This window comes from Xiphophorus couchianus, chromosome 2 (assembly GCF_001444195.1).
Source record: "Xiphophorus couchianus chromosome 2, X_couchianus-1.0, whole genome shotgun sequence".
In the NCBI taxonomy this organism is placed as follows: Eukaryota; Metazoa; Chordata; class Actinopteri; order Cyprinodontiformes; family Poeciliidae; genus Xiphophorus; species Xiphophorus couchianus.
The window spans coordinates 19,474,251-19,497,271 of NC_040229.1; the positions used below are offsets into that span (position 1 = coordinate 19,474,251).

At 37.7% G+C, this 23,021-nt stretch overlaps 1 protein-coding gene across 1 annotated transcript in view; it reads left to right on the plus strand.

Annotated features, from left to right (window-relative positions):
• Positions 1 to 20,516, plus strand: part of trim44 (tripartite motif containing 44) — a 48,500-nt gene extending 27,984 nt beyond the window's left edge. The window contains exon 6 of the mRNA XM_028003193.1: positions 17,508 to 20,516. Coding sequence (XP_027858994.1) covers positions 17,508 to 17,592 — 85 coding nt within the window. The 3' untranslated portion in view covers positions 17,593 to 20,516. The remainder of the gene's footprint in view (positions 1 to 17,507) is intronic.
• The last annotated feature ends 2,505 nt before the right edge of the window (positions 20,517 to 23,021 follow it).

A 23,021-nucleotide genomic window follows, 5' to 3' on the forward strand; every position in this document is an offset into this window, starting at 1 on the left:
TACCTCTTGCCCTGCACTCTGGCATTTCTTTTTCCAAATTTGATCTACCATCTCATTGTTCCATGCATGATCAACAGAGTTCTACAGGAGAGATGTTTGTCCAAGGTTAGAAACCACCCTCAATCACACAATGAATTCACAAGAACACACAAACCAAGAAATGGAGGCTCACACAGAAGCAGAGCATAATCTCAGGGACACAGCTTATCTGTCTGAGCTTCATGCCTTTCACTGGGGTCAAATAGATGTGTTAAGTGAGGCAGGAAGTGGCTGGGGTGAGGGGAGAGTGGCTAGAGGACATTCGATGGAGCTCAGAGATTAAGACATGGGGGGAGATGCATTTCCTCTACTGAAAAATTAATATCTCCTCCCAGAATACACCCTCTCATTTTTATGTTATTCTGCCTGTGTGTCCTTCGTTGCTTGTTTATTTGGCCAGCTATCTTTGTCTGAAATACTTTGAATTTTCAAATATGAAATGGAATTTTGTCTGTTCCTCTTAATAATTGAAAATGTTTCGCTGAGATCCATCTGTTTCTATTTTCTTGTTTGCATGTGTGTGTTTGCTGGAGAAACCCAGATGCTTGATAAAACCAATCTAAACTTTTATGCATTCTCTCTCACGGTCTGTCTGCCTCTCTCTGAATCAGTGTCTTTGTTTCTTTCCCTGTCATGCTTTCTTCTGCCTGCTTTCCTCAGGCTGTCACTGTTCCACAGTGGTGATACTAAGCTTCCAGATGAATCTAAAGCACACTAACCAAACCGTAAATATATAAACATGCAGATTAGGAGGAGGCATATTTGAGATGTTGAAGGAAAGGGAAAAAAGTTCCAGCATGAGCACCTGCTTTTGAGGTTTGTGATGACTAATAGCACTTATTAGTTTCTACTGAATATGTCCTTGAATATAAATTACTTAATTTAAGTAGAAAATACCTCTATTGGTGTTGCTGCAGCAATATTATTTATTATACTTTGCAGGTTGAAGCCTCCTTCATGTATCCAAATTAGACATTTCTAAGAGTTGTGCTGCAAAAACTCTACCTTTAAGTGATGGGTTTTTTTTCATAACTTTTGTGGCCTGTATTTTTTTTATTTTGCACAGCTTCTTTATGTGACTAACCTTTATATTTATTTAAGACAAAGCAAATGATGCTGCTGTTGTAAGAAACTTTGCAACAATGTGTTCTAAACTGAAACATACCCGTTTAGTCAATCATCAGGTCAGTTTTGACGATCAGGATTTTACAAAATTCAGTTCTGAGAGTGAACTGGTGTTATTCTTTCCATGTAGTGCAGCCTTGTATCATTTACAAGGAGCAGTAAATAAAACATCTGGGACTTCTCTGCTGCATATGAGGACTGCAGCAAATCTGTGTGTATCAGTGATGCCAGAAATGACTGTGTTTGTAGTTAGAGAGCCAGGTGCCTTCTGAGGTTATTGCTGGTGTGTTGATGTTATGAGCTTCAATTGCCATTGAGAAATTTATTGATAGTCCAGGTATGTAAGGTGCAGCTCTTTCCCAATTACCTTTTCCGAACTTCCAGATGCTGTTTTTGTGTTTGCCTGCAAAGATGTGCGTTGGTCTGCTCTCATTTATGTTTTATGTGCCCTCTAAAAGTCTGCTAAAAGTCAGATCCCTACCCTTTGAAAAGGCATTTTGATCCTAAAGCAATAAATCAGTGTTCACTAAATATATCTCATCTCTAAAACATATTGAAACATAGTCAGAACTGCACAAAAATACCCTATACATTTGATTAGCAGACTTTTGCAAGAAAACCAAAACAACATAATAGCGATATAGAGAAGTGTGCAAATATTTAATTCATAAATGACTAAAAGACCAGTGGTGTTTCATTTTCATTCCATGATAAGACAAATAATACTAGCCTTTCTGGTGCTGGCAAAAAAAATAAAGATTTAACAATTTAAGATGGAGAGCCACATGACTCCTTAAGCATCCATAAGCTTAATTGAGCTTTGTTGTGTAAAAAAAACATTTTGTTGAAAGTAACTGGTTGAGACCCTTTGCTAATCATAGTGGCTTAATGCTCTCCACTTTGTGATTTCTTCATCCAGCGCCTGATGTTTAGTAATAAAGATGTTTAAGGAGCAACACTGGTGGATTTTGGATAAGAAACTGTGGGTGTAACTAAGCAGGGAGGAGATGAAAAGAAGCTGTAACCTGCAGAGATGTATTTCTGCTTCGTCGAGGCAGTTGTGGGGAGACTACTGAGGAGGAAAGAGAAAAATACATACAGTAGAAAAGAGGGAAACTGTGGCAGGTTGGAAATTCAGAGGGAATAAGCACAAAAAAAATGAAAGAAAGCATGACAAATAATGTTTCAGAAGGCTACACGCTACAAGATCCTGAGACAATGGGTTAGAACAGTGAACTACAACTAAGTTTTCTGGTATGAACATTTTATCTCCTCAGTTGGACCACATATTGAATTATCTAAGCATAATGCCTGATAGCCCCATGCTACCAAACCCCTTCTTGTGAGAAGTCATGCTATGTTTTGGTCATGTGTTCTTGCTTCATTTTCTTTTCTCAACCTGAATTCATCAGAAATAGTCATCCTGGCTGTTTTTTAGTTTTCTGTCTGATCCCCACAGTACCATAGAACAGTGGAGTCCAGCTCCAGTCCTCAGGTTTTATGGCACTTTTCCACTAAACCACTTCTAACTGTTACAATTCCTGTCCACCTTGGCCAGATTCCTTTTCAATTGGCAAATTTGCCGCAGCTCTGCCTATCAGTTCCCAGATTTTTGTACCTGCTTCAAGGGTAGTACTAGCCGCATCGAGCCCAGTACGGCACCAAGGCGATTTGATGACAGCTGTCTGCATTCATTGATTGGCTTGCGATTACCTCACAGTAAATTCCAAACTACATTGTAGTTTAGCTGCTGTCACAGAACTGTTTGGTAAGGAGGAGGGTAATTATGAGTTTAATCATCAGGAACACATGCATAAAGTTTTGCAGGGGAATAACCATGATTTAGCAGCACTGCTAGCAGCTCGTCTCCCTGAAGGACAGGCAGCAATAAAGAAGAGAGAAACGACACAGCTGTGGTCAGCTTTCTGTTAGAGCTGCAGTTTTGCGCCAACGGTGTGAATCACCAGAAATTCATAATACTAGCTTGTGATGTGAATTTTACTTTTCCCTACAATTTAAAAACATTAATTAAGTTCTCGCATGGCTTGGTTTGCATCTTTCAAATGCTTTAACTAAATCCAAAACGTTGCACATTTAAAAAAATAAAGTTCCAGAATCTAATTATATTTATATGTATATTGAAAACAATCATCTGGGGCCTCATGCATAAAAGAGTGCACAGTTTTCACACTAAAACTTGCCGTATGGAAAAATTTAGAAATGTGCGGCGCACCAAAAAAAATTGGATGCATAATGCCGTGCGCACGCACCTTTCCTTTATAAAAGGAAAGGTGCACCCTGTCGCCACCCATAAATACATATGTAAATTAGTATACATACCCGGAAGTCTGCCACCACGTGAAAAAATAGCCATGGCAACATCCCTGTTCGTAGCAGTATAAGTATTTAAAATAATAATACTTATATATTTTATTTAAAAGGTGCTTTGAGGACACATAATTTCACCTTACAAAAATAAAAATACATTTTAAAGAAAAAAAAATCCAAATTAAAAAAATAAAGAGATCGTGCAAATGCCTGTTTGAACAGTATTATGCTTTGCACTAGCAAAGCTGAAGTGGTCCAACTACCTCTCGCCATGTTCTGCAGAGGCCAGCTAACAAGTCATCTTTTTATTCAGCTGTGTTGTGTGAGGACAAGAACGAAAACATGCAGGGTATCAGTGAGGGACTGACGTTGGATACTACTGCCACAGAAGTTTTTGCAGTTTGTAGACTCTATAACAAAACATCAAAAATTAATTTTTAATTGATATTTGTAGCTGTTATAAATGCTACAGTCTAAAGCAACGCAATTATATAGAAAAGAAAAGAGTCAAGAGTCAACAGGAAGTGAGAATAGATTTTATCTAAAGAAGAAGCTGTATAACAGCATCAGAGCGGTATTCTCACATGTCTATCACATGTCAAAGCATATCAAAGATGATGGAACTCTGTTCCCCTAGTAATGAGCTGACCTTTTTTGTCACATTATGTTATTAATGAGCACTGTTTTGTAGTCAGTACAAGGATGTCTGTCTGTTGGGTGTTTTGCCTTCAGACTGCAAAGCATGACTGTGCTCGAATAAGAGTAATGGGGAGATATTTTTAATTATAAAAATATCGTGTTGAATTTACAATACAACCAGGTTAAAGCTGATTATTACTATGGATCAAAATTGATAAGATGTTAGCAATACCAATTCCATTATCGATCTCATTTATCAATTCAATTTTGTATCAATTTTCTTGTTGATTTTCGCCAACTTAGGAAATAAACTTTTTAATTTAAAATATGCACCATGCTGCATTTGATTCAAATAAAATAAAATCTGGCTTAAAAAATAAGAATTTGTCTGTCAAATAAACATTTCAACATGAAATGCAACTTTTTGCACATCAACCATTTTTGTGCAGATAAATTATGCGGCTTTCTGAAGATCTTTAGAAAGCTGTAAGAAAACAACCTCTCAGATGTTATTTCAATTTATGCTTTGCTGTAATAATTATAATAAAAAGTTCATGTATGTCAGTAATTTTGAAAATATTTTAAGGTACCAAGAGGCACCTGCTAAAGAAACCAGTTTTAACAGAATCCATCTGACAAAAACATGCATGTCATATTCTCACAAAATCTTTGGTACGTTGTGGAATAGACATTAGTATGTAACACGATGTGTTCTATGCTTGCTAAGCAGAGTTGACAAGCGTAGGAAAATCAAAATGCATTGTAATTTTTGTAGTGAAAGAAAAACATCTGACTCTCGGCCACACTGTAAATCATTGGTCTGAACATACCTCTTTCATACCGCTGCTTCATATGTCCTAAATTCACTCCAGCTCTCATTTTAAACAGTGTATGTTGCACCTTTTTTTTTTGTTAAAGAAATTGAAAAATATATGTGTATGTTTTGTTTGTTTATTTTAACACTAGACCTGTCCTACAGTAGATATAGCCGAATTGAATTTTTGGACATTTTCTCAATAAGAAAAAAACTAACAAGAAAAAATAAACAACAATATGTTCCCCCAAAACGTCTCATTTCATTGTCAGGAACTCGGTATGTCTTGTCTCATGAGCTGGGTGTGTCATCATGTATCTAATGATTACTGTCACTTATGCCATAACACGATTATGCTATTGACTTTTTCTTGTTTTTATTGTTAAGAATCATTACCAAAGAAAACTTGGGCATCGGTGATTACAGCATACCAGGCGCACTGGATGCAGTCAGCAGTACAGTGGAACATAAACTTTGCTTACTTTTGAAAATAATTTGCCTTTGGTGTGACAGAAATGAAATATTGCAGAAGAAAGTGGATAAGGCAATTAGAGCTTCCTCTTCTTTTGACCTCAGCACTTTAGTCCTGTGCTGGTTGTTTTAATAGTAAAGTTGGATTGAGTTCTAGGTGACAGAAGATTTCAAACAGCTTATGTGGAAATTATTTGTATTTTCTGTCAAACCCACACACACCAACGCATAGTTTCGCTACATGTTTTATCCATATGGCAGAATGTCATATTTGATAGGCATATGATCATTCATGTAGTACTCAAACACACTGTAAACGCACGCAAGTGATGCTGCGCTGTGCACAGACATTCATTATTCATTCGTTAAACCACACAGACACACAAGCAGACATTTGCATCCACCAGGTAATTAGAGAAGAGATAAAAAGTGCACAAAAACCATCTTTCTGTGCTGTTGGAATGGGCCTTTAAATGCACTGATGCTTTTTTTCATGTAGTCTAACCTATGGCCTCTTTAATCACATGCACATGAATGCTCACCCATATAATCATAGCTGCTTTAGCCTTCAGAAGGAATACCGGTCTTATTTCAGCTTGTTGGAGATGAAGAAAGATAATGGCAGACTGAACTCAAAGGGCAATGAATCAATGTCTTATAAAACTATTGTTCTAGGTATGAACTGTCAACAGAGAATCTGCAGTCTTCCCTTACACAAACACACTCTTGAAAAACGTATTTGTTCCACAACTGGAGATGGCAACAATGCTGCAACAACAAAATCTGTGCCTCTCCTAGTTCCCACTTTGTCCTTCTGATTAGTTATTTTTATAGTAGGGTAAGGAGGAGAGTGTGACCGGTGGCATGTTTAATTCAGCAGCCTCATGACAAGCCCTGTTGCCACATCAGTTTAAAATGTTTGGTAGTGAAATATGAAAAATAGCTTGGATTTAGCTACCTCTGGCTGTAATAGTAGATACCGAATACCCTTTAAAAATCACATTAAACTAGTGATTCTTAGAAAAATAGAGGAGGATGCAGGAAGTATTAGAAGATTTTTTTTACTACTTCCATTATGTTTTTTTGGGGGGTGGGGGGATTTTACATACCGTCACCTTCCTAAAATAATGGCCTAAGTCCATTTTTTGCCAAAAGGTAGGTAAAATATCCTATTTTTCAATCAGAGAGGAGAAATAGGGTATTTCACTATACAGCTAAAGATCCATTTCCCAATTATTAACTAATTTGTCTCTTAAAACGGGTTTTTCTCTTAAATCTGCAATCACCTTCAGTTCCCTATGATAGAATATCTAATAGGTGCATGTGACCTCCAGGAAAAGGCAGGCATTTATGACTGATGTTTTACAGGATGCATTAGCACACATAAAAGTTTTAGTCAGGCAGCACTGGGGGGAGCCTTTAATCTTCACAGATCTGTTTCATTGTGCTACAGTGTTGAATCTAGCCCAAGTGCTTCTGTAAGAACCCTGTGACAACAATTTATTTCTTCAAAATTGATCATATTGCGTTATTAATATGGTTGAAGGTACAGATCTGTAGATCCTGTGTCCACAAGCTTCTTTATGCAAGTTTTAATTTCCATATGTTCATGTATTGAATATTTTTAATCTCCCGTAAAAGTATAAAACCTTTCTCTTTGACTGAAAACTGGTTTTATAAACAACTATAATATTGTCGTCTGTTGGAATCAAGATCAAGTATATTTAGCTATAAATCCCATATCAGTAAAGTCTTTGCTTGATGTAGTAGGTTGTAGAAAGGAGGTAACGTAACTTTGTCATTGGAATCTCCCTATCAACTTGTTGTAGCTTTTAGATTTGTTCTAAAATTTCATTCCTTGTTTTTTACAGTCTTAATGACCTCATCTCATGTCTTAGTGACACTTTTGCCACTTTTTACCATTTATGTTCAACCCAGAGTTGTAATCTACTGGTGACACCAAAGACTCCAATGAAAATGGAAGAAGCTACTTTTAGTTATCATGACCCAAAACTCTGGAATGCTCACCCAGAGTCTGAGACCTACTGACCCCTTTAACTATTTTACCAGCTTGTTATGAAGCTTTCTTTCTTTCTTTCATTTTTTCCTCTATAACGCATTTTGACAACATTGCTGTTGAAAAGGTGCTGCACAAATAAGGATGTATTTATGTGTTGCAGAAGCTCTCTTTGGTGTAATCTGAGGAAAGTCATTTAATTTGTACTAATTAACATTCTGCAGGATAGATGAGGCATATTGTACTTTTATCTGGTCAGATGAGACTTGTGACAGTCTGGTGACTGGATTGTCTGTCTGGATGTCCTTCACACTCAGGGTTTAGATGACAGGCCTTGAACGCAAGGGTGGGGGAGTTTTCATGTAGCAGAAGGCTTGCCTAATAGCCGTTCTGTTCTCCAGCTCTGTCTGCTTTTCACTGGCACAGAGAGGATTTTTGCTCCCTTTTTTATCATCCTCCCTGGCTTTTATGCACCTATGATTCCCCTACCTCTCCAATCAGGTAGAATGTAGACCAGGAAAGGATTAGTATTATTGCTTCATGTGTGGCATAAAGAGGCTTTTAATTTCAAAATTTCTCCAGAGCAATCTAGATTTCAGGACAGTGCATTGGGGGTACCAGAGCTGTCTCTAATTAAGGAGGTGTCAGCGCTCTGCTGTTAGAGAAGGGGCTTGTTTGAAAAAGGCAACAGGGGGCATCTCTGCCAACCTGCCAAATGTGTGGGCGCTGCTGTGACCAGTCAGTCTTCATAATGGCTGTCTGCCCCTGGGACTGAGCCAGTTCTGTGCTCACACGACAAATTTGTGGAAATGAGCCTATAAGGAACAGCCTTTGTGAGTCCTGGATTGTTGGACAGGGCAGCAACAGAAAGTGGAACGTTAGTGCAGTAAGAAAGCGTTTTAAATGCCTCACAGTAAATTATGTACGAGCCATGTTACTAAAGCAAAGAGAAGGGAGAGAGCAAGAAGACCAACATTAAAAGCTGAAAAGAAAACCCTAAAGATGGCCATTTGGCTCTTTTTTCAGCAATTGTAAGCTTTGTAAGCATAGCTCAAATTGTCACGTTAGGTTTTTTCTTATTGGTCAACACTGAATGGGTAACAGAATGGGTAAGACACGCGGTTGCAATAAATATCCCTTAATTATTTTATGAAAACTTTTTTTTTCAATTTGTGCATTTTAAAGATTAATGACTGCATGTTTGCCAATAAGTTGAATAACAGTGAATGCTACAGTGCACCATCATAAAAATATAGTCTTGTTAGCAGCAATGTGCAACATCTGTCTTCATCTATCTCTTTGTTATCCATCGGGGAACCATGAAAGGGATTCCATTATCTTGTCTGCACTCCCCTTTAAGGAATCTCCTTAATGTCTTATATTGCCATGTAATTTGCAACCCATAGTATAATGACTGAAGGAAATGGGAGAGAACGGTCCTTTGCATATAACAGTGCAATATTCAGAGTGATTGGGGATTGTTGACAGGTTAAAAGCCCCCATGGTAGAGAGGCTTTCAAGAATGAATCCCTCATTCTCACTTTGCCCTAAAGCAAGCAGCAATGGAAATCTTTTTCTTCCTGTTCTGGTTCATTTTATACTTGCATTGATATTATAGAGCAGTTTTATTATTAGGATACATGGATAACATTTCTACAGTTCCCCTCGATTAGCCATGGCTGCAGAAATGGTGAAAATCGCTAAATGAGCCAATGTGAGATTGAACCTTTTCTGTTGCTAAGGGCTTTTATCTAAATGTCACTTAATTAGTTCCCCGGCATGATTAGCAGCGGTTACCTGTGTCACAATAAGAGGGAATTCCGTTTATGAAGGGATGAAGTATTCATCTAACAACTTACGCTTGCTGCAACACAGACAAAGCTATGTGATTATTCTGATTGGCTGAGCATCAGCACACTGCTTTATTCTGCGTCACTGACATTTTCTGCCTCATTGTGCACTGACCGTACTCATGGGAGACCATCCCTAGCATGTCACATATCTGTGGAGTTTGTTGCGTGCAATCTTTGAGTAGAATAGTTTACCACATTTTGTTCTCTAAACTTTAAAATGATCATGTACGATGTCCAGAAGTTTGAGTAAGTTCTCCTTGAGGGGATGATAATTTATCAGTGCCTTTCCCAGATATGGTAAATATGGAGGTCATATTAAACATCCACTAGGTCAATGTCCCATACATCTGATGTATTGCTTGTTGTTTTGCTTAATCTCTTTGCCTTTACTGAAAATTAGATTTTTTTTAAACACACAGAGGATTGGATTGTTTAGAAAGAAATAAGTGTAAATAAGAAGTATTTTAACATTGTGCCAATACTAGACACAGTATGTAAGAAGTAAAGTTTTACTACCAAAGGTTAAAACCACTAAGATTTTATTGAGATTAGGGAGATTACAAAATTTAAGATCAGAAGACACATCTGTAACCTTATTAAGGGTGCTGCTTTCTGTGATCATATCATCAAACTAGCTGATGAAAAAAAGTGTCTGTGTTACATTTGGAAGATGGCGTAGAGCAGGGGGGCCCAAAGTGTGACCCTGGGATCTGAAATTTTCATTAAGGAAAATGCAGACAAATTAAAATAGTCTTGAAAGAGAAAACTTAAGCAACACGCAAACTATCTTTTAACAAACATGTTTTTTTTTCTTTTTAATTTGATTGTGCATAGCATCACAAACATCCAGTAACTTTTACTCAGAAAAAGGAATTCTGTGCACCCATTTATTAAACTGGGCTAAATAAGACAGTTTAGAAAAGGATTTTTAAGAAATGATTTGAAAAGAGGACCTCATCATGTTCTCATATTCTGGAAGACATCTAAAATGATTTGCAGATACTTTAGAAGAAGAAGAAGAAGAATTACTTTATTCATCCCAGCAGGGAAATTATTTCGCAGTTACAGCAAGAATTTTTTATACACAGATTAACACACACACGACGGGAGCTGCGTCTGCAGGCAGCCAGCTGAGCCGGCACCATTTTTGAAGGAGGACATGTGGCAAAGGTTGTCGGGACCGGGAGTCGTGCTAACCCCCTGCGCCACCACAGCACGCCTTACTAAATTTAGGCTTGTTTTGGAAAACAAGCCTAAATTTAGCTGGTATTTATTTAATTTGTGTAGAAAATAAATGTTTTATTACTACTGTAGCATCAGAAATAACCATTGCGTTTGGTGTCCAAGTTCCACACACACACACACACACATATATATACTGTATATATTCATTGTTTTTAATACCCTGAAGCCATTTGTCAAAGAGAATCTCAAACCAGTCATTGCAAAGGTTCTCTGTTTACAGCCTACCTAGAGAATATACCTTCACTTGAATTGATCTGGAGTTTATTTGAGATAATAAAAACTGTATATTTTCTTAGTGTATGCAGGCTTATGTTGTCATTCTGGATGACATGAGCCAAAATAGTTTTCTATTTTGATAAGAAAACTCTGTTTAGAACAAAATACAAGGCAGATATGTTGCAAGTTCTGCATAGTTCATTGATGTGTTGCTGCAGATGTGGGGGCTTTTGAGAAATCACAGATTTGTCATTAAAATGCCCCAGGGGTTTTGACTCCCCTGTAGATTTTTCTCTCATCTCAAGGTAGAAGAACAGGGCTGTGGTTGTTTTCTTTGCCCCAAGGCATGAATCCCCATGTGTCTGCTTTGCGCAGCATTTGTGTACATGCTAGAAAACCCTTAGACTCTGCTGTAATAGTATTTTTAAAACCGTTGGCTTCATTTGTTCTGGCTCTAGCAGATTTTAAATTGAAGCACCAAATCATAGCAAAAAAATTATAATAATGACAACTAAAAAATATATATATTTGAGGATGTGAAATCAGGGTATCTGATGTATGCCCTGTTTGCCAGAGGTTTGATAGTAAAATAGTTTTACTGTAATAAAATCCAAACAGTGACTCATTCTTTCTGTCGTCCACCTGCTGTACCTCCACATATTGCTGCACCTGTGCCCACACAGCAGCCTCTCACTGTAGAATCTTAAAGGAGTCTTCTCATCAATAACCACTGTCACACTGTTTATTTCTGCAATGGTAAGGTAAAAAAACAACAACCATGTGATCATATATTAGAAATGGTTTAAAAAAATAGATATAGCAAGCAACAGAAAGTAAACAGAAGAACCCCAATAGAAGCTAAGGGAAGATGATTATGATGTGAAGCACTTTTTTTTGTCCTTTTTCTAACTTGTCCTACCTGTTATCTTGAGGTGAGTTATCACAAAGCTTCAGACTCTTGAGTTCAGCACATTTTACCTTTTTCCTACAATCTATGTTGTAAAAATTAAGACATGCTTCATCTTGACATCAGCTCTAATCTTGTCAAAGGGGCTTTCATCTGTTATGGGGAGGATACAGTCGTCCTTTGAAACTAGTCTCAGAAATTTAAAAATAACTGGAGCTAAACTTAGTAGGCACAGCTGATGAAGCAATTGTCAGAGGAAAGTACTTCTGTATCCTTTCTCCGTTGAAAATTTTAGCAGCTGCATTTGGAAACAGCCAGGGTAACAAGGTTATGTTTTTTAATTCAGGGAACAAAAAATAAACATGTACTGGAGAGGTGGTGTGTCAACAAGTTCACTGTGTTTTTTTTATTATTGTATCACAGAGGTGGACAGAGCATTTGGATATGCAGTTTGATTCATGGCACAGCAGCACAATCTCACCTTTTTGTTTGTTACAAAGAGCTAAAAATAGTTTGTGATGATCGACGAGTGCACACCGCTGTGCGCCCCACACCTTTTAATCTAGTTAAGTTCCAATCCTGTTCCTGTTTATAAACCATTTGTCTTACAGAAACTGTTATTTTATACTGTTATGTATAATTGACAATCTGCAAACATATTAGACAGTGAAATTGTTTTCATACAAAAGGGCAATTGGGCTTTCTATTTTTTATTTAGAGGAAATAAATGCAAGATTATTGATGACTTTTCTGATTCTGATCAGAGCTCTGTGTATTTGAGACTGGAAAGCTACAGTACTATAGCATTGTAACAAATTAGGATGTCACTGTCTTTGACAAGTTTTATGGAGATGCTGATGTCATTGTCATTCATTAATTACAATTTTACTTAGTTGGCCAGAAAACTGGTCTGACTTAAACCCTGTATAGAATCTGTGGATTGCCAAGATCAAAAACACAAACCGCAGAGTAGACCCAACAATTATGATGAGCGAAAGGGCACTATTAAAGTAACCTTGACTTCCTTAACACTTTATCAGAGCTGCAGTCTGATCATGGCGCATGCACAAATCGATCAGCAGCTCGATGGAAAGTGCCATCCTCAAATCCTCAACAACACTGAATCTGGAATTGAACTTATAAATATCTGATTGCAGGATGATTAGTATTCCCACTATAAACCATAGCAACTCCAATTAAATGTAACCTTTTTGTAAATTAGGATAACATCACCTCCTTGATACTTTTGCGCTCCATGTACTGATCGTTATCTACCTGAAGCACATCCTAATTAACTTTTTCAGTCTTAAGTTTTTGTCCTTTTTCTCTGTATCATTATTTTTTTTTTCAATAGTGTTTTCCTTCTTATTAGGGGAAAACTACTACTAAAATTCTTGCTCAAAATTAACAGAGTTGAAAGTGTTGGGGAAATTAGAAGTTCACCAGATGGGAGATCTCTGTGGTGCAATCTCTAAATTAGACAGTTTTTTACTTTCTACATTTCTTCTCACAGTTTTTACTCTTCTGTGAGAATTTCTGTATTTTTTTTGTATGTTTTTTTTTTTTTTAAGTTTACCTACTCTTGGGGGATTTCAACCAGGATTTTGCTTATATCTATCAAACAATGGCTAAATGATTATAGAGGTGACATTTTAAACTGAATTTAGCATCTTGTATTACAGGCTGGCACAGTTAGCATTACTATTAGGGCCTTCAATAATAGTTCATATCTTAACTTATGCGATTAATCTAAAAGCTTAATGCGTTGATAGTACATGATGCAGGTCAATTGCATTATATATTTTGTCCTAAAAGCCTCTCTGCAGTGGGGGGTTGCTTGATTCAACAATGCAGAGTTGCAAAAGTGAGTGTAAAGATGAGTGAAGAGAGTCAGACTGGTGTGCTCAGCTGTAATGTTCGCTTTAAAAAACACAGTGGGCAGAGCAGATTTGAAAGCTGTCTTCAGTTCCTTTTCCGCATGTTTCCTCCCTCTTCTATCCGTCCCTTTCCTGTCAACGTACTGACAAACAACAGCCAAAAAAAATCTTAAACGCACAGAGATGTACATTTGAAATATAAAGACAAATTTTAAATCTTCCTGAAAATGAAAACCTGGAAAATTTAGATGTTTGGTTTGGGACAAGAAAACATTTTCTTAAACATTTTTTTTTAAAACCTGCATTTTACGTTTTTCACTTTTTTTCCACTCAGTTTGTTTTAGCCTTTTCTTGAAAGTCTTTAATTTGTGTGAATCCCTTTGTGATTTTTATCTGTGACAGATGCTAAATAAGTAAAATATACCTATATATTATTATATTAGAGCACTATTACTACAGTATTTCTGTACTATACTGTTGTTCACCATTATAACTGACATTTCTAAAAGTCTTTTAATATTTCCATGTTCAGTATGTTCCATGATGTAGTCTTGAAGCTCTAAATGTAGCCGTTTTGCAGTACTCTGAGCCTTACCATTATCTGCTGAAAGTCTTGCTCTCTCCCATTCTCTCATAGCTTTCTTGAATTGCAGACAAATTACATAAAATACAGTTTCCTTTTCTTCTGCCCTCACCGTCAATATCTTATAGATTCTGAACAAAGCAAATTTTGAGTTATCACTCCAATAAGTGATACATGTGACTGACTGGGCAAAGATCAGATTTTTTTAAACTGGTCTTTCACAGGTGGTTGTGAAAGACCAAGAACATCATTAAGAACATCATCCAATTCCAGACAATTTCTTGGGATTAATCTCTCGTGTTTAGTTTTTTTCCATAATGTTGTTCATCCCATGCTGTTTTAAGCTACTGAAGTTGTAAGCCAAGTGGATTGCTTCTCAAGAACATGGGGGAAAAATCTGCTCTCTTGAGCTCTTTAAGTAACCATCAAGGATCATCTCTCATTAGAAAAAGCTTCATAATGCCTCAGGGCTTAAAGGAATGGGTTCAGCCTTCATATGTGATGGAATATGCATAAGATGGCATCACTACTGTCTGGGAATGCAAATTGGAATAGTTTTTTTTTTTTTTTTTTTTTCCTCTGGATGATTGCCATGGGGTCTATGTACATGGCCTTATTCTCGTTTAACTTCCTTGCTTAATCAAGAAAAACCTCACTCCCCTAAGGACAATTCCCAGTTTTCTCTTCAGCTACTCCTTTTCTCATCTTTCCATCTTTATACACATATACACATGCACACACCTCGGAGGCTCATAAAGCATTTCCAAGCTACTGCAGTATGATTATTCATATGGCAATGAGGCTGGATTGAGCCAGCTAGGCTGCGACAGTGAGATAGGGGGGTTTCCGGATGATGACTTAAGAGCACTGCATTTTCTCGCTCAAGAATAGCGAATTCAAACTTAATCAGGGCAAGCACCCATCCATTCTCTCTTTTCCAGCTAGCTCAACAAGGTTGAGGCCAAATTGAAAATGGAAAGCAGGAGACAAAAGTCAAAGTCTGGGCGTCATCATACTCACTCCCATCCTTTGTTTCTTTACCACGAGCCTGAGGTTTTCTCCCATGAGCGATGGGTTTCTCTTAGGGCAATCAGAGAAGCATTTCTGTTTCACTCGAAGAGGAGACATTAGTAAGAGTAGCTTTCTTCCACTCGATCAGACCTATCTAAACCCTTATCTTTTTCCCATTCCTTGTCGCACACACTCACAATGTTCCAGATTTCCACACACAATGGCCACTGCCATCCATCACCCTGTAGGGCACCAGGTATGTTTCAGTGAAGCCCCAGCCAGTTCTCCGGCCAGCCTTCCAGCCGTCAGCTCTCCTCTTTTTCCACAGGCCTTGGTCACATCAGAAGGAGGAGGCAATGATGGTTCCTGATCAATAAAACATTGACTGCATTAAAGCTCATAAATAAGTCATAGAGGGAAGGAACTCAGTCGTTGGGACACACACATACACACACAGGGAAATTGGTTTTATTTAGGACAGAGAAAATGAACAGACGCAAAAAGAGAGCGAAGCAGAGACCTTAACTTGAAAGAGGTTTATTAGCCGCCGACTGACACTTCGTTATGTTAAAGCTCTTTTTTTCTCCTCCACTACCTATTAAATTTGTAGCTGGTTTTTTTTCTCAAGTTAAAGGGTCTTTATCTTGTGGAAATGACAAGAAAGCTCTTGCATCCCTTTGTCCTAAGACTACCTAAATATAATTAGTTTATTTGCCTCCAATGGCTTTACATTTTGCCATATGGCTGTTTCTTGGTTACACAAAGAAAAGGGGAACTTATTTGGTGATTAGGAGAGTTGAGAAAAATTTCCTCCTCACATTCAAATTTGCTGAGGTTTTACCAAAACGGTTACCTCAGACAGGATGAAGCTGTGTTTAAGAGTGAGGTAAAAGTCAGACGACTTTTGCAAACTGCTTTGTGCTCTGAATTTCAAACAGCTTGAACAAAAACTAACCAAATGGATGGCAGTCTAAGCTGCCACGTTGACACAGATAAGGAATTAAAGACTTGTAACCTTTTTAATTTTATTCTTTGATGTGCTATAACCTTATTGCACTTTGTCCTTCATGTGAGTATGCACACTTTAATTAGGCCGTCTTTTTTTTCCTTTTTTTTGCATTTGGGTTTGCCCAGGATTGAAAGATATGCACTTTTCCTCAAACATTCAACAAAAAATGTAAATGCATTAGATTAGGATTTTTATAAAATTGGAATCGTTTAGATCACAGCATGTTCATGACTTGGAGCAGTCTAGTCAAGTCCAGACATAAATCATTTTGAGAGCTCCTACTTAAAAACAGATGATTTTATTGTAAAATCATGTCTTCATTTCAGTTGACAATTCTTCATGTCTGAGTGTTAAAGTAATACATAAAATCCCCGTAAAATATTTTGAGCTTTGTCACTATACTTTGGTAATATATAGAGAATTTGAAGCAGTTTGAATGCTTTACTAAGATCCTTCATGTTTCAGATTCAATAACACCTGAAAGTACCTGACCTAAACAATATAAAAATTACATAAAATGTGAGCGGTTATACTCTCGAATCCTGCATGCAATGTTTTTCTCTTGAGATGTTTATTGCAGGCTGAACTGCAATAAATGATTTGCTCACTCAAAATGTATAATGAACGATGAGAAATATCGCTTTTTTCCCCCCCGTGAAACAGGAATGTTTTGAGAAGAGTTCTCAGAAAACTTTTTAGCAATTTTGCTTCCTTTGTAAAATGTGGTTTGCATGGCTCCTATTGTTAGAACTCACACATGAATCCACGAGCTGTTCAGAAACGTATAAGTTTGAACATTCTGATTGAATAGTACCCAATTAAAATGGCAAAAATAGAATTGCCTTAAACGGCATAAACACGATAAAGTTAATTGAAAAGTGTTTAGAAAAACTCGCAGGTATAATCTTTCGAAGGTGGATCAGCGTGCTACAGATGTAATTGGAAAATATTGATGACTGACGAGTAAAATTCCAGGAGAGTTGCCTTTCATGGAGCAGCAGGTAGCAGGGCTCTGCCGCCCTCACTGCACTGTTCAATTAGAGCATATGATTAGTGTAGACTGTCTCAAGTGAAATTGAATCTATCAGCCTGGTTCAGATTACCACAGGTCCCTGCAATCCAGCTATCACTTTGTCTCTGTCGCACTAATATAACACTGACTGAATGAGTGATTTCTGCTTAAGGCGACGCTTGATTGAAGCTGATTGCATTTTGCAGAGGTTTATTATATTTCCATAATTTATCATCATGAGGCTGGAGTTTGTGTTTGCGAGGCTGCATGCAGGTGGTTGTGAAAGAAGGGAGAAAAAAGCAGCTGGAGTTCTGCAACCAATGTCATGTTTATCCATTTTTCTTTTCTTTCTTTCTTGCAGGGTGCCGGAGCCAAGAGCGAACCCTATGGACCCACGTGACCTTGAGGACAATGATTCTGGACCATCCATGGACCACGCCCCGTGATGTGAGCGGACCAGACTCCCCGTGCGTCTACCTGTCCTTGACGATTTGCTTCAGCCTGACATCAGCCCAGTTGAGCCGTCATGCCGGCCCCTTCTCTGTCAGTCATTTCCACCCACCACTCCCCGCCTCCCCTCCCTTCCCTGGCAGTGACCTTGAGAGGAGGCTGCAGTGACAAATATGGATGGCCACAGCTATTCCACACGCAAACTTTTTTCCTGATTTCTCACTTGCTACAAGCTTTCTTTAATTGAAGCACTGAAGTTATGTGCAATCAATTACCATCAGGCTCAATTTTCACAGCCAACCAGATCTGTGGCTCACTGGTGAGCCTGGCTGATTCAGAGAGGAGTTTGGGCAGGCAGCTGTGAAAAGCAGCTGTTGAGCTCAACAAATGTTAGAAAAACAGAAGTACGTGATGCAGTGAGTTACACTCCTCATTTATTTGGAATATAATTATGGTTCTGCCGTTCAGCCTTATATCTTCAAGAGATTTTATTAAGTCTAGTGGTGCACTGATCGGGCTTCGACTGGCCAATACCAATATACAGTTTACTTTGAGGTCTGGCCTTCTGGTTCCAATTTTGACCATTACTGATTTTTTTTTCCCTTTTAGGAACTATATGCCGTAGAAAAGAGAACAGACTTAAAAATGAGCTGCTCTTTCCAAATTTAAGGAATTCCTTGATACATGTTAATGGGGACAGATATTTACATTCACTGTTTAAAAACTACATTTTCCTTTCTTAACAATGATTAACAAAGTTATTTGTATTTGCTAAATAACAAGCGATATAATTTAGAGATTTTTTATTGCTATTTTAAAACAAATCGTTTTAAAATTTGGTAGAAATATTCATGACTTGGGTCAAATGTGTTGGGTGTTCTTTCCTTCAGTAATTTGCTGCCCCATTTTTCCAGATAACTGGTGTAACAGTCAGATTTGAAGGCCTTTTGCACACACCTTTTCCATCACAATTTTTTAATCGTATGGAGTTCAGCACTTTGTAGTGACCACTTCCAAAACACTTTGTCCTTAGTCCAGTTTGTAACTAATTTGCCAGTATGATTAGGATTCTTGTCCATTTGAAAGACCCATATGAGCCCAAGCTTTAGCTTCTTGGACAATGTCTGGAGATGTTGATTTAGTATTTCCATCTCATGGTCTTTCTCCCCTCTTATGTTGTGAAATGTACCACTCCCCTCTGCAGTTCTCACTCAACAGCAACTAGAAGATACATTTCTCCATGCATAATATCATACAACAAAGCAGCACATTTGAGATGTTGCCTTAAAATACATCCACATGTTTGCCTCTGTGTAATTCAAATGTTGTGAATTATCCGGAAGCTTACATAGCCTTTATATCATCATCTGGGGTTTCCTAAGTGCTTGAAAGGCCTTTATACCTTTGTGTATGTAAACTACAGAACTTGAAGAGATTAACAAAAAACAAAAAAAGTAAGTCTCTAGATATTCTGGGATTTAAGAATTTGATGTTTTCTACAGTGTATGTAAATATTTTTTCTTCAGCTATAACCATCAAAGCATGTGTCCCTTAGAGGCATGGGCTGGTTTCCATTATCAAATTATACCAAGGTTATAAAAAGTTGTGGTTTCAAACTGCTAACATTTTCCAGCACACCATTCAAACTGTTTCAACTGTTTTTGTTTTGATGCAAGACAAAGTGCGACAGGAACTGGAGCACTGCCCCTACCTGCTGCTGTTCAGCTGGCTGAAAAGAGGCTCTGTCTCCGTTTTCTTTCTTACAAAACAGATGAATTTGGCCGTTTGGAAGCATTTCCATTGAAACTCTGGGAAGCAAAATGAGCACCAATAATCCCTGTTATTAAGCTAAGCTCAGTTAAGAGTTGGAATAATTCTCACTGACTTCCAGTTAATGAACAAAATTATTCGGTGACAATTTAGATGATAACAAGATGTTTTGTTAAAAATTATTTTGTGAATACAACAAAGCCATGATGTTTGTGTTCAAGTTTATCATAACATGAGGATTTTAGCCCAGGCCATGTACAACTCTTATCTTTCATCTGATTTTTAACTGAAACACAAAAGTAATCCATGTTCATGCTGTTTGTTGATGCATCTGTAGTCCACAACGGTGAAAGTTCTTAGTTATTATTCATTTACTTAACTGACACAAAGGAGTTTTGATCTCTGGCCAGTTTTACGTTCTTCTGTGTACTAGGATGGTATTTTGATTGAAAAAGGGGAAAACAAAGCAAAAAAAAAAATGGTGTTTTGTTCTGTGCCATACTGTGGCCTTCACTTCTACATTTGCTGTTTAAAAAAGTATTTAGATTTGTTCACACTTCCTCTTGTTTTTCTTGGATGACTTATCAAAATCAAGGTGTATTCTGACACATATTGATTGATTGCTGATTGGTTAAATGTTGCTGAATCTTCAAAAGAAACTTCTATTTAGCTGTGCAAAAACAGCCTTTCTGCATTTACCAGCTCCATGTGTACTATAATGTACAGGCTCATTACTCTCGACCCGTCAGCAGCGTATGACGGATTGCCGTCCAAAGATGCGAATGCACTTTCTACCTTGACCTGCTGAGTCGCAGCTGTCACTCATGACGCATTGCCACAGTTTTGTGTTCATATCAGCAATTTGTTGCCTTAAAATCTGAACTGAAATGCTGTCATTGATGATATTTGCGATGGGTTTCAAAATGCTTTTTTCACTACAGTAGTGCTGCTCAGAAATGTACTGAAGCTGCATACCTACTTAAGGGATTTGTTAATGTGTCAACAGCCGATTGGAAAAAAAACAAAAAAAAACCCAGCAAAATATTATTCTGTATTCTTATTGTGACAGCAGGAAGGAGTCTGGCTGTTTATTTCTGTTGTAATTTGTCTGTTTTGGTTTTAATCTATAAATAAACAGTCTGCTTCTTAAGGCTGGAGGTATGTTTCCATTTTAAGAATTTTTATTGTATTTATTTGACTCATGCAAAACTCAGGGAAACAGCTGAAAAGCATCTGTCAACCAGTCAACCGAGTCTGTGGTATCAGCGAAAAAACCCTTGCAGCCATGTAAGGTTTTTCTATGATTGATGGAGACAGGAAGAGTGATGAAGTGGCTTAAAGAAGAATTCAGGATGGGGAGAATTTCAAGTTCTTTCTTCATTAAAATTCAAAGCAGCAGCACATCCAGATAGGACTGGGAATAGGAGGTTTAGGAGCAGGGGAAGGCAGAGCCCTGAGCGATCTTTGGGGTTTCTCCTCCTCTCTCTGCCCAGAGAGACTGGTGTATTTAACCAAATCCTTGCCTCCAAACAAGCCCAAAAAAATGCTGATCAACTCCTGAACTCAATCTGAAACCATTTGTGTCTTTGCTGTTCATTTTCTTCATCTCATCTCTTGACAGACGCACTATCTGGTACGCATTAGTGCCGCACCTGCTCTCTACCTGAGCCGTTTCATCATCTCTGCCAATAATTGAGAAAACGGCCCTAATACATTGATTCACAGATACTTGCTTAGCCACCACTGCTTGCTACCCTGTTGGAAATTGACAATTTTACATTTTCTTATGAGCTTAACTCTTGATCTTAGGTGCTCATAGGCTAGCACCCTGATGACTCTACTCTGGTGCATTTAAATTCACCTTGTGAGAATTTCTGTTGCAGTTGTCTGTTTGTGGCCATAGCCAGTTACAGCAATGTGCAAAAGTACTTCCCTCCTCTAAAGATTTCTTCCTCTCGTGCTTTAATGTTTCAGATCCTCAAATATCTTTCATATCAGACAAAGATAAACTTTCCCACTATTCATTTTGCAGTCTTCTCACAGGAGCTTAATGGCAGTTGTTACTCCTAAAGGTGGCATGCCCTGTTATTAGATTTACTAGGCAATTTTCTCATCAGTCCTGGTGGGTTTATTTCACTGAATGAATATGAGAAAAAACACATATCGAGTATTTCCCAGCGTTATAGTTTTCTAATAGTAAAATTTATTTGACGATATGAATTTTTGCGATGTTTCAAGAAAGCAACATCTGTAAGGGGAGGAATACTTTGTCGCAGTATTCTCCGAGCACAGGTGCCTTCAAAAAGAGAATAATGATCCACTCTTTACATTCATTTCTTATGATCAAAGCAATAATAAGAAACCTGAAAGGGGGACAATGTGCATCTTGTCAGTGGAGGAAATGGAGAGAAGATTGTCTGATCTCATTTAGGCAGCGAGACCACAGGGTTGCTTTCTGCCCCCCCACTCCATACCCAATTACACCTGCTCTTCCAGGTCCATATCACTGAGCATGTTCACACAGAGACACAAGGATGTGCAAATAAACAATAGCACTGCCTTAAGACCCTCTGCTCTCCTGATGGGGCCAAAAAGGACTATTTGTGTATTTGTATTGACATAAATTAATTGCTTCATGGCTTGTGAGACTGAATTAGCTACGTGACAAGCGTGCTAGTGGTGATGCAGCTTGATTGGTGCCTCTAATGGAGCCTGTTTCTCTGGCATCCTTTTAAGAAGCCGGTCGGAGTCTGCGGCTTCAAGGTAATGAAGCAGATTAACAAAAATCCTGTTATGACGCACCTTAATGATTCTGTTTATTGGAATGGAAGAGATGGTGAAAATTCTGATTTCTTTACCCCAAAAACACAGTTTCAGACCGATGTGTGTGCATTGCATGTTCTGCATGTGCTTAAAAATATGTGTTCATGCGTAAAAAAACAAACAAAAAACAGCTATTATGCAGTGAGCCACACCTACACTATCTGTTTTCTCCACGTTCTTGTATCACTGAAGAAAATATTGCTTGGCTTACAGTTAATGTGCTTTCTTATTTTATTTTTCCCCTTCCTCTCTTCACATTCACACAAACATGCACAAGATCAATAAATAAGGCATTAGTGTTTGAATTTAAGCTCAGATTTTGAAGTCATTCACTGTAGAGCTGTAGTAAAAGCAACCGCTGACGGTCACTCTGAAATACCTGACTTAATTTATTTTGACCAATGAAAAATTGTGTTTTTAAGTGTACGTTTTTCTCCCCTGTTTTAACATGTTTTAACAAAAATGTACTCTGCATTTTAGCTCCATAACAAAGGAAATGTGGCCACAGAAAGAGGAACATATCAGACTTGCACTATTCAAAAATTTAAAGAAAATAAAAATCAAGATATCAGCATACTTCCCGAGGGAATTCGCCAATAAATCTACAATCATTCACTTCTACAGTTGTAATTAGTATGCATTCCTTGTTTCAGTTTTATGATTTTAGTTTTTGGAACATAATGAACATTTGGGTGTTAAGTGTTAAAAATAGGACATATGACCCACTGTCAAAACTGATGCTCGCCACACATCTCAGATTTGTATTAAGCATGTCTCCCTTTCTACTTTATGCACTTCTTTGTTTTCTATCAAAATCTAAATTTAAATCACT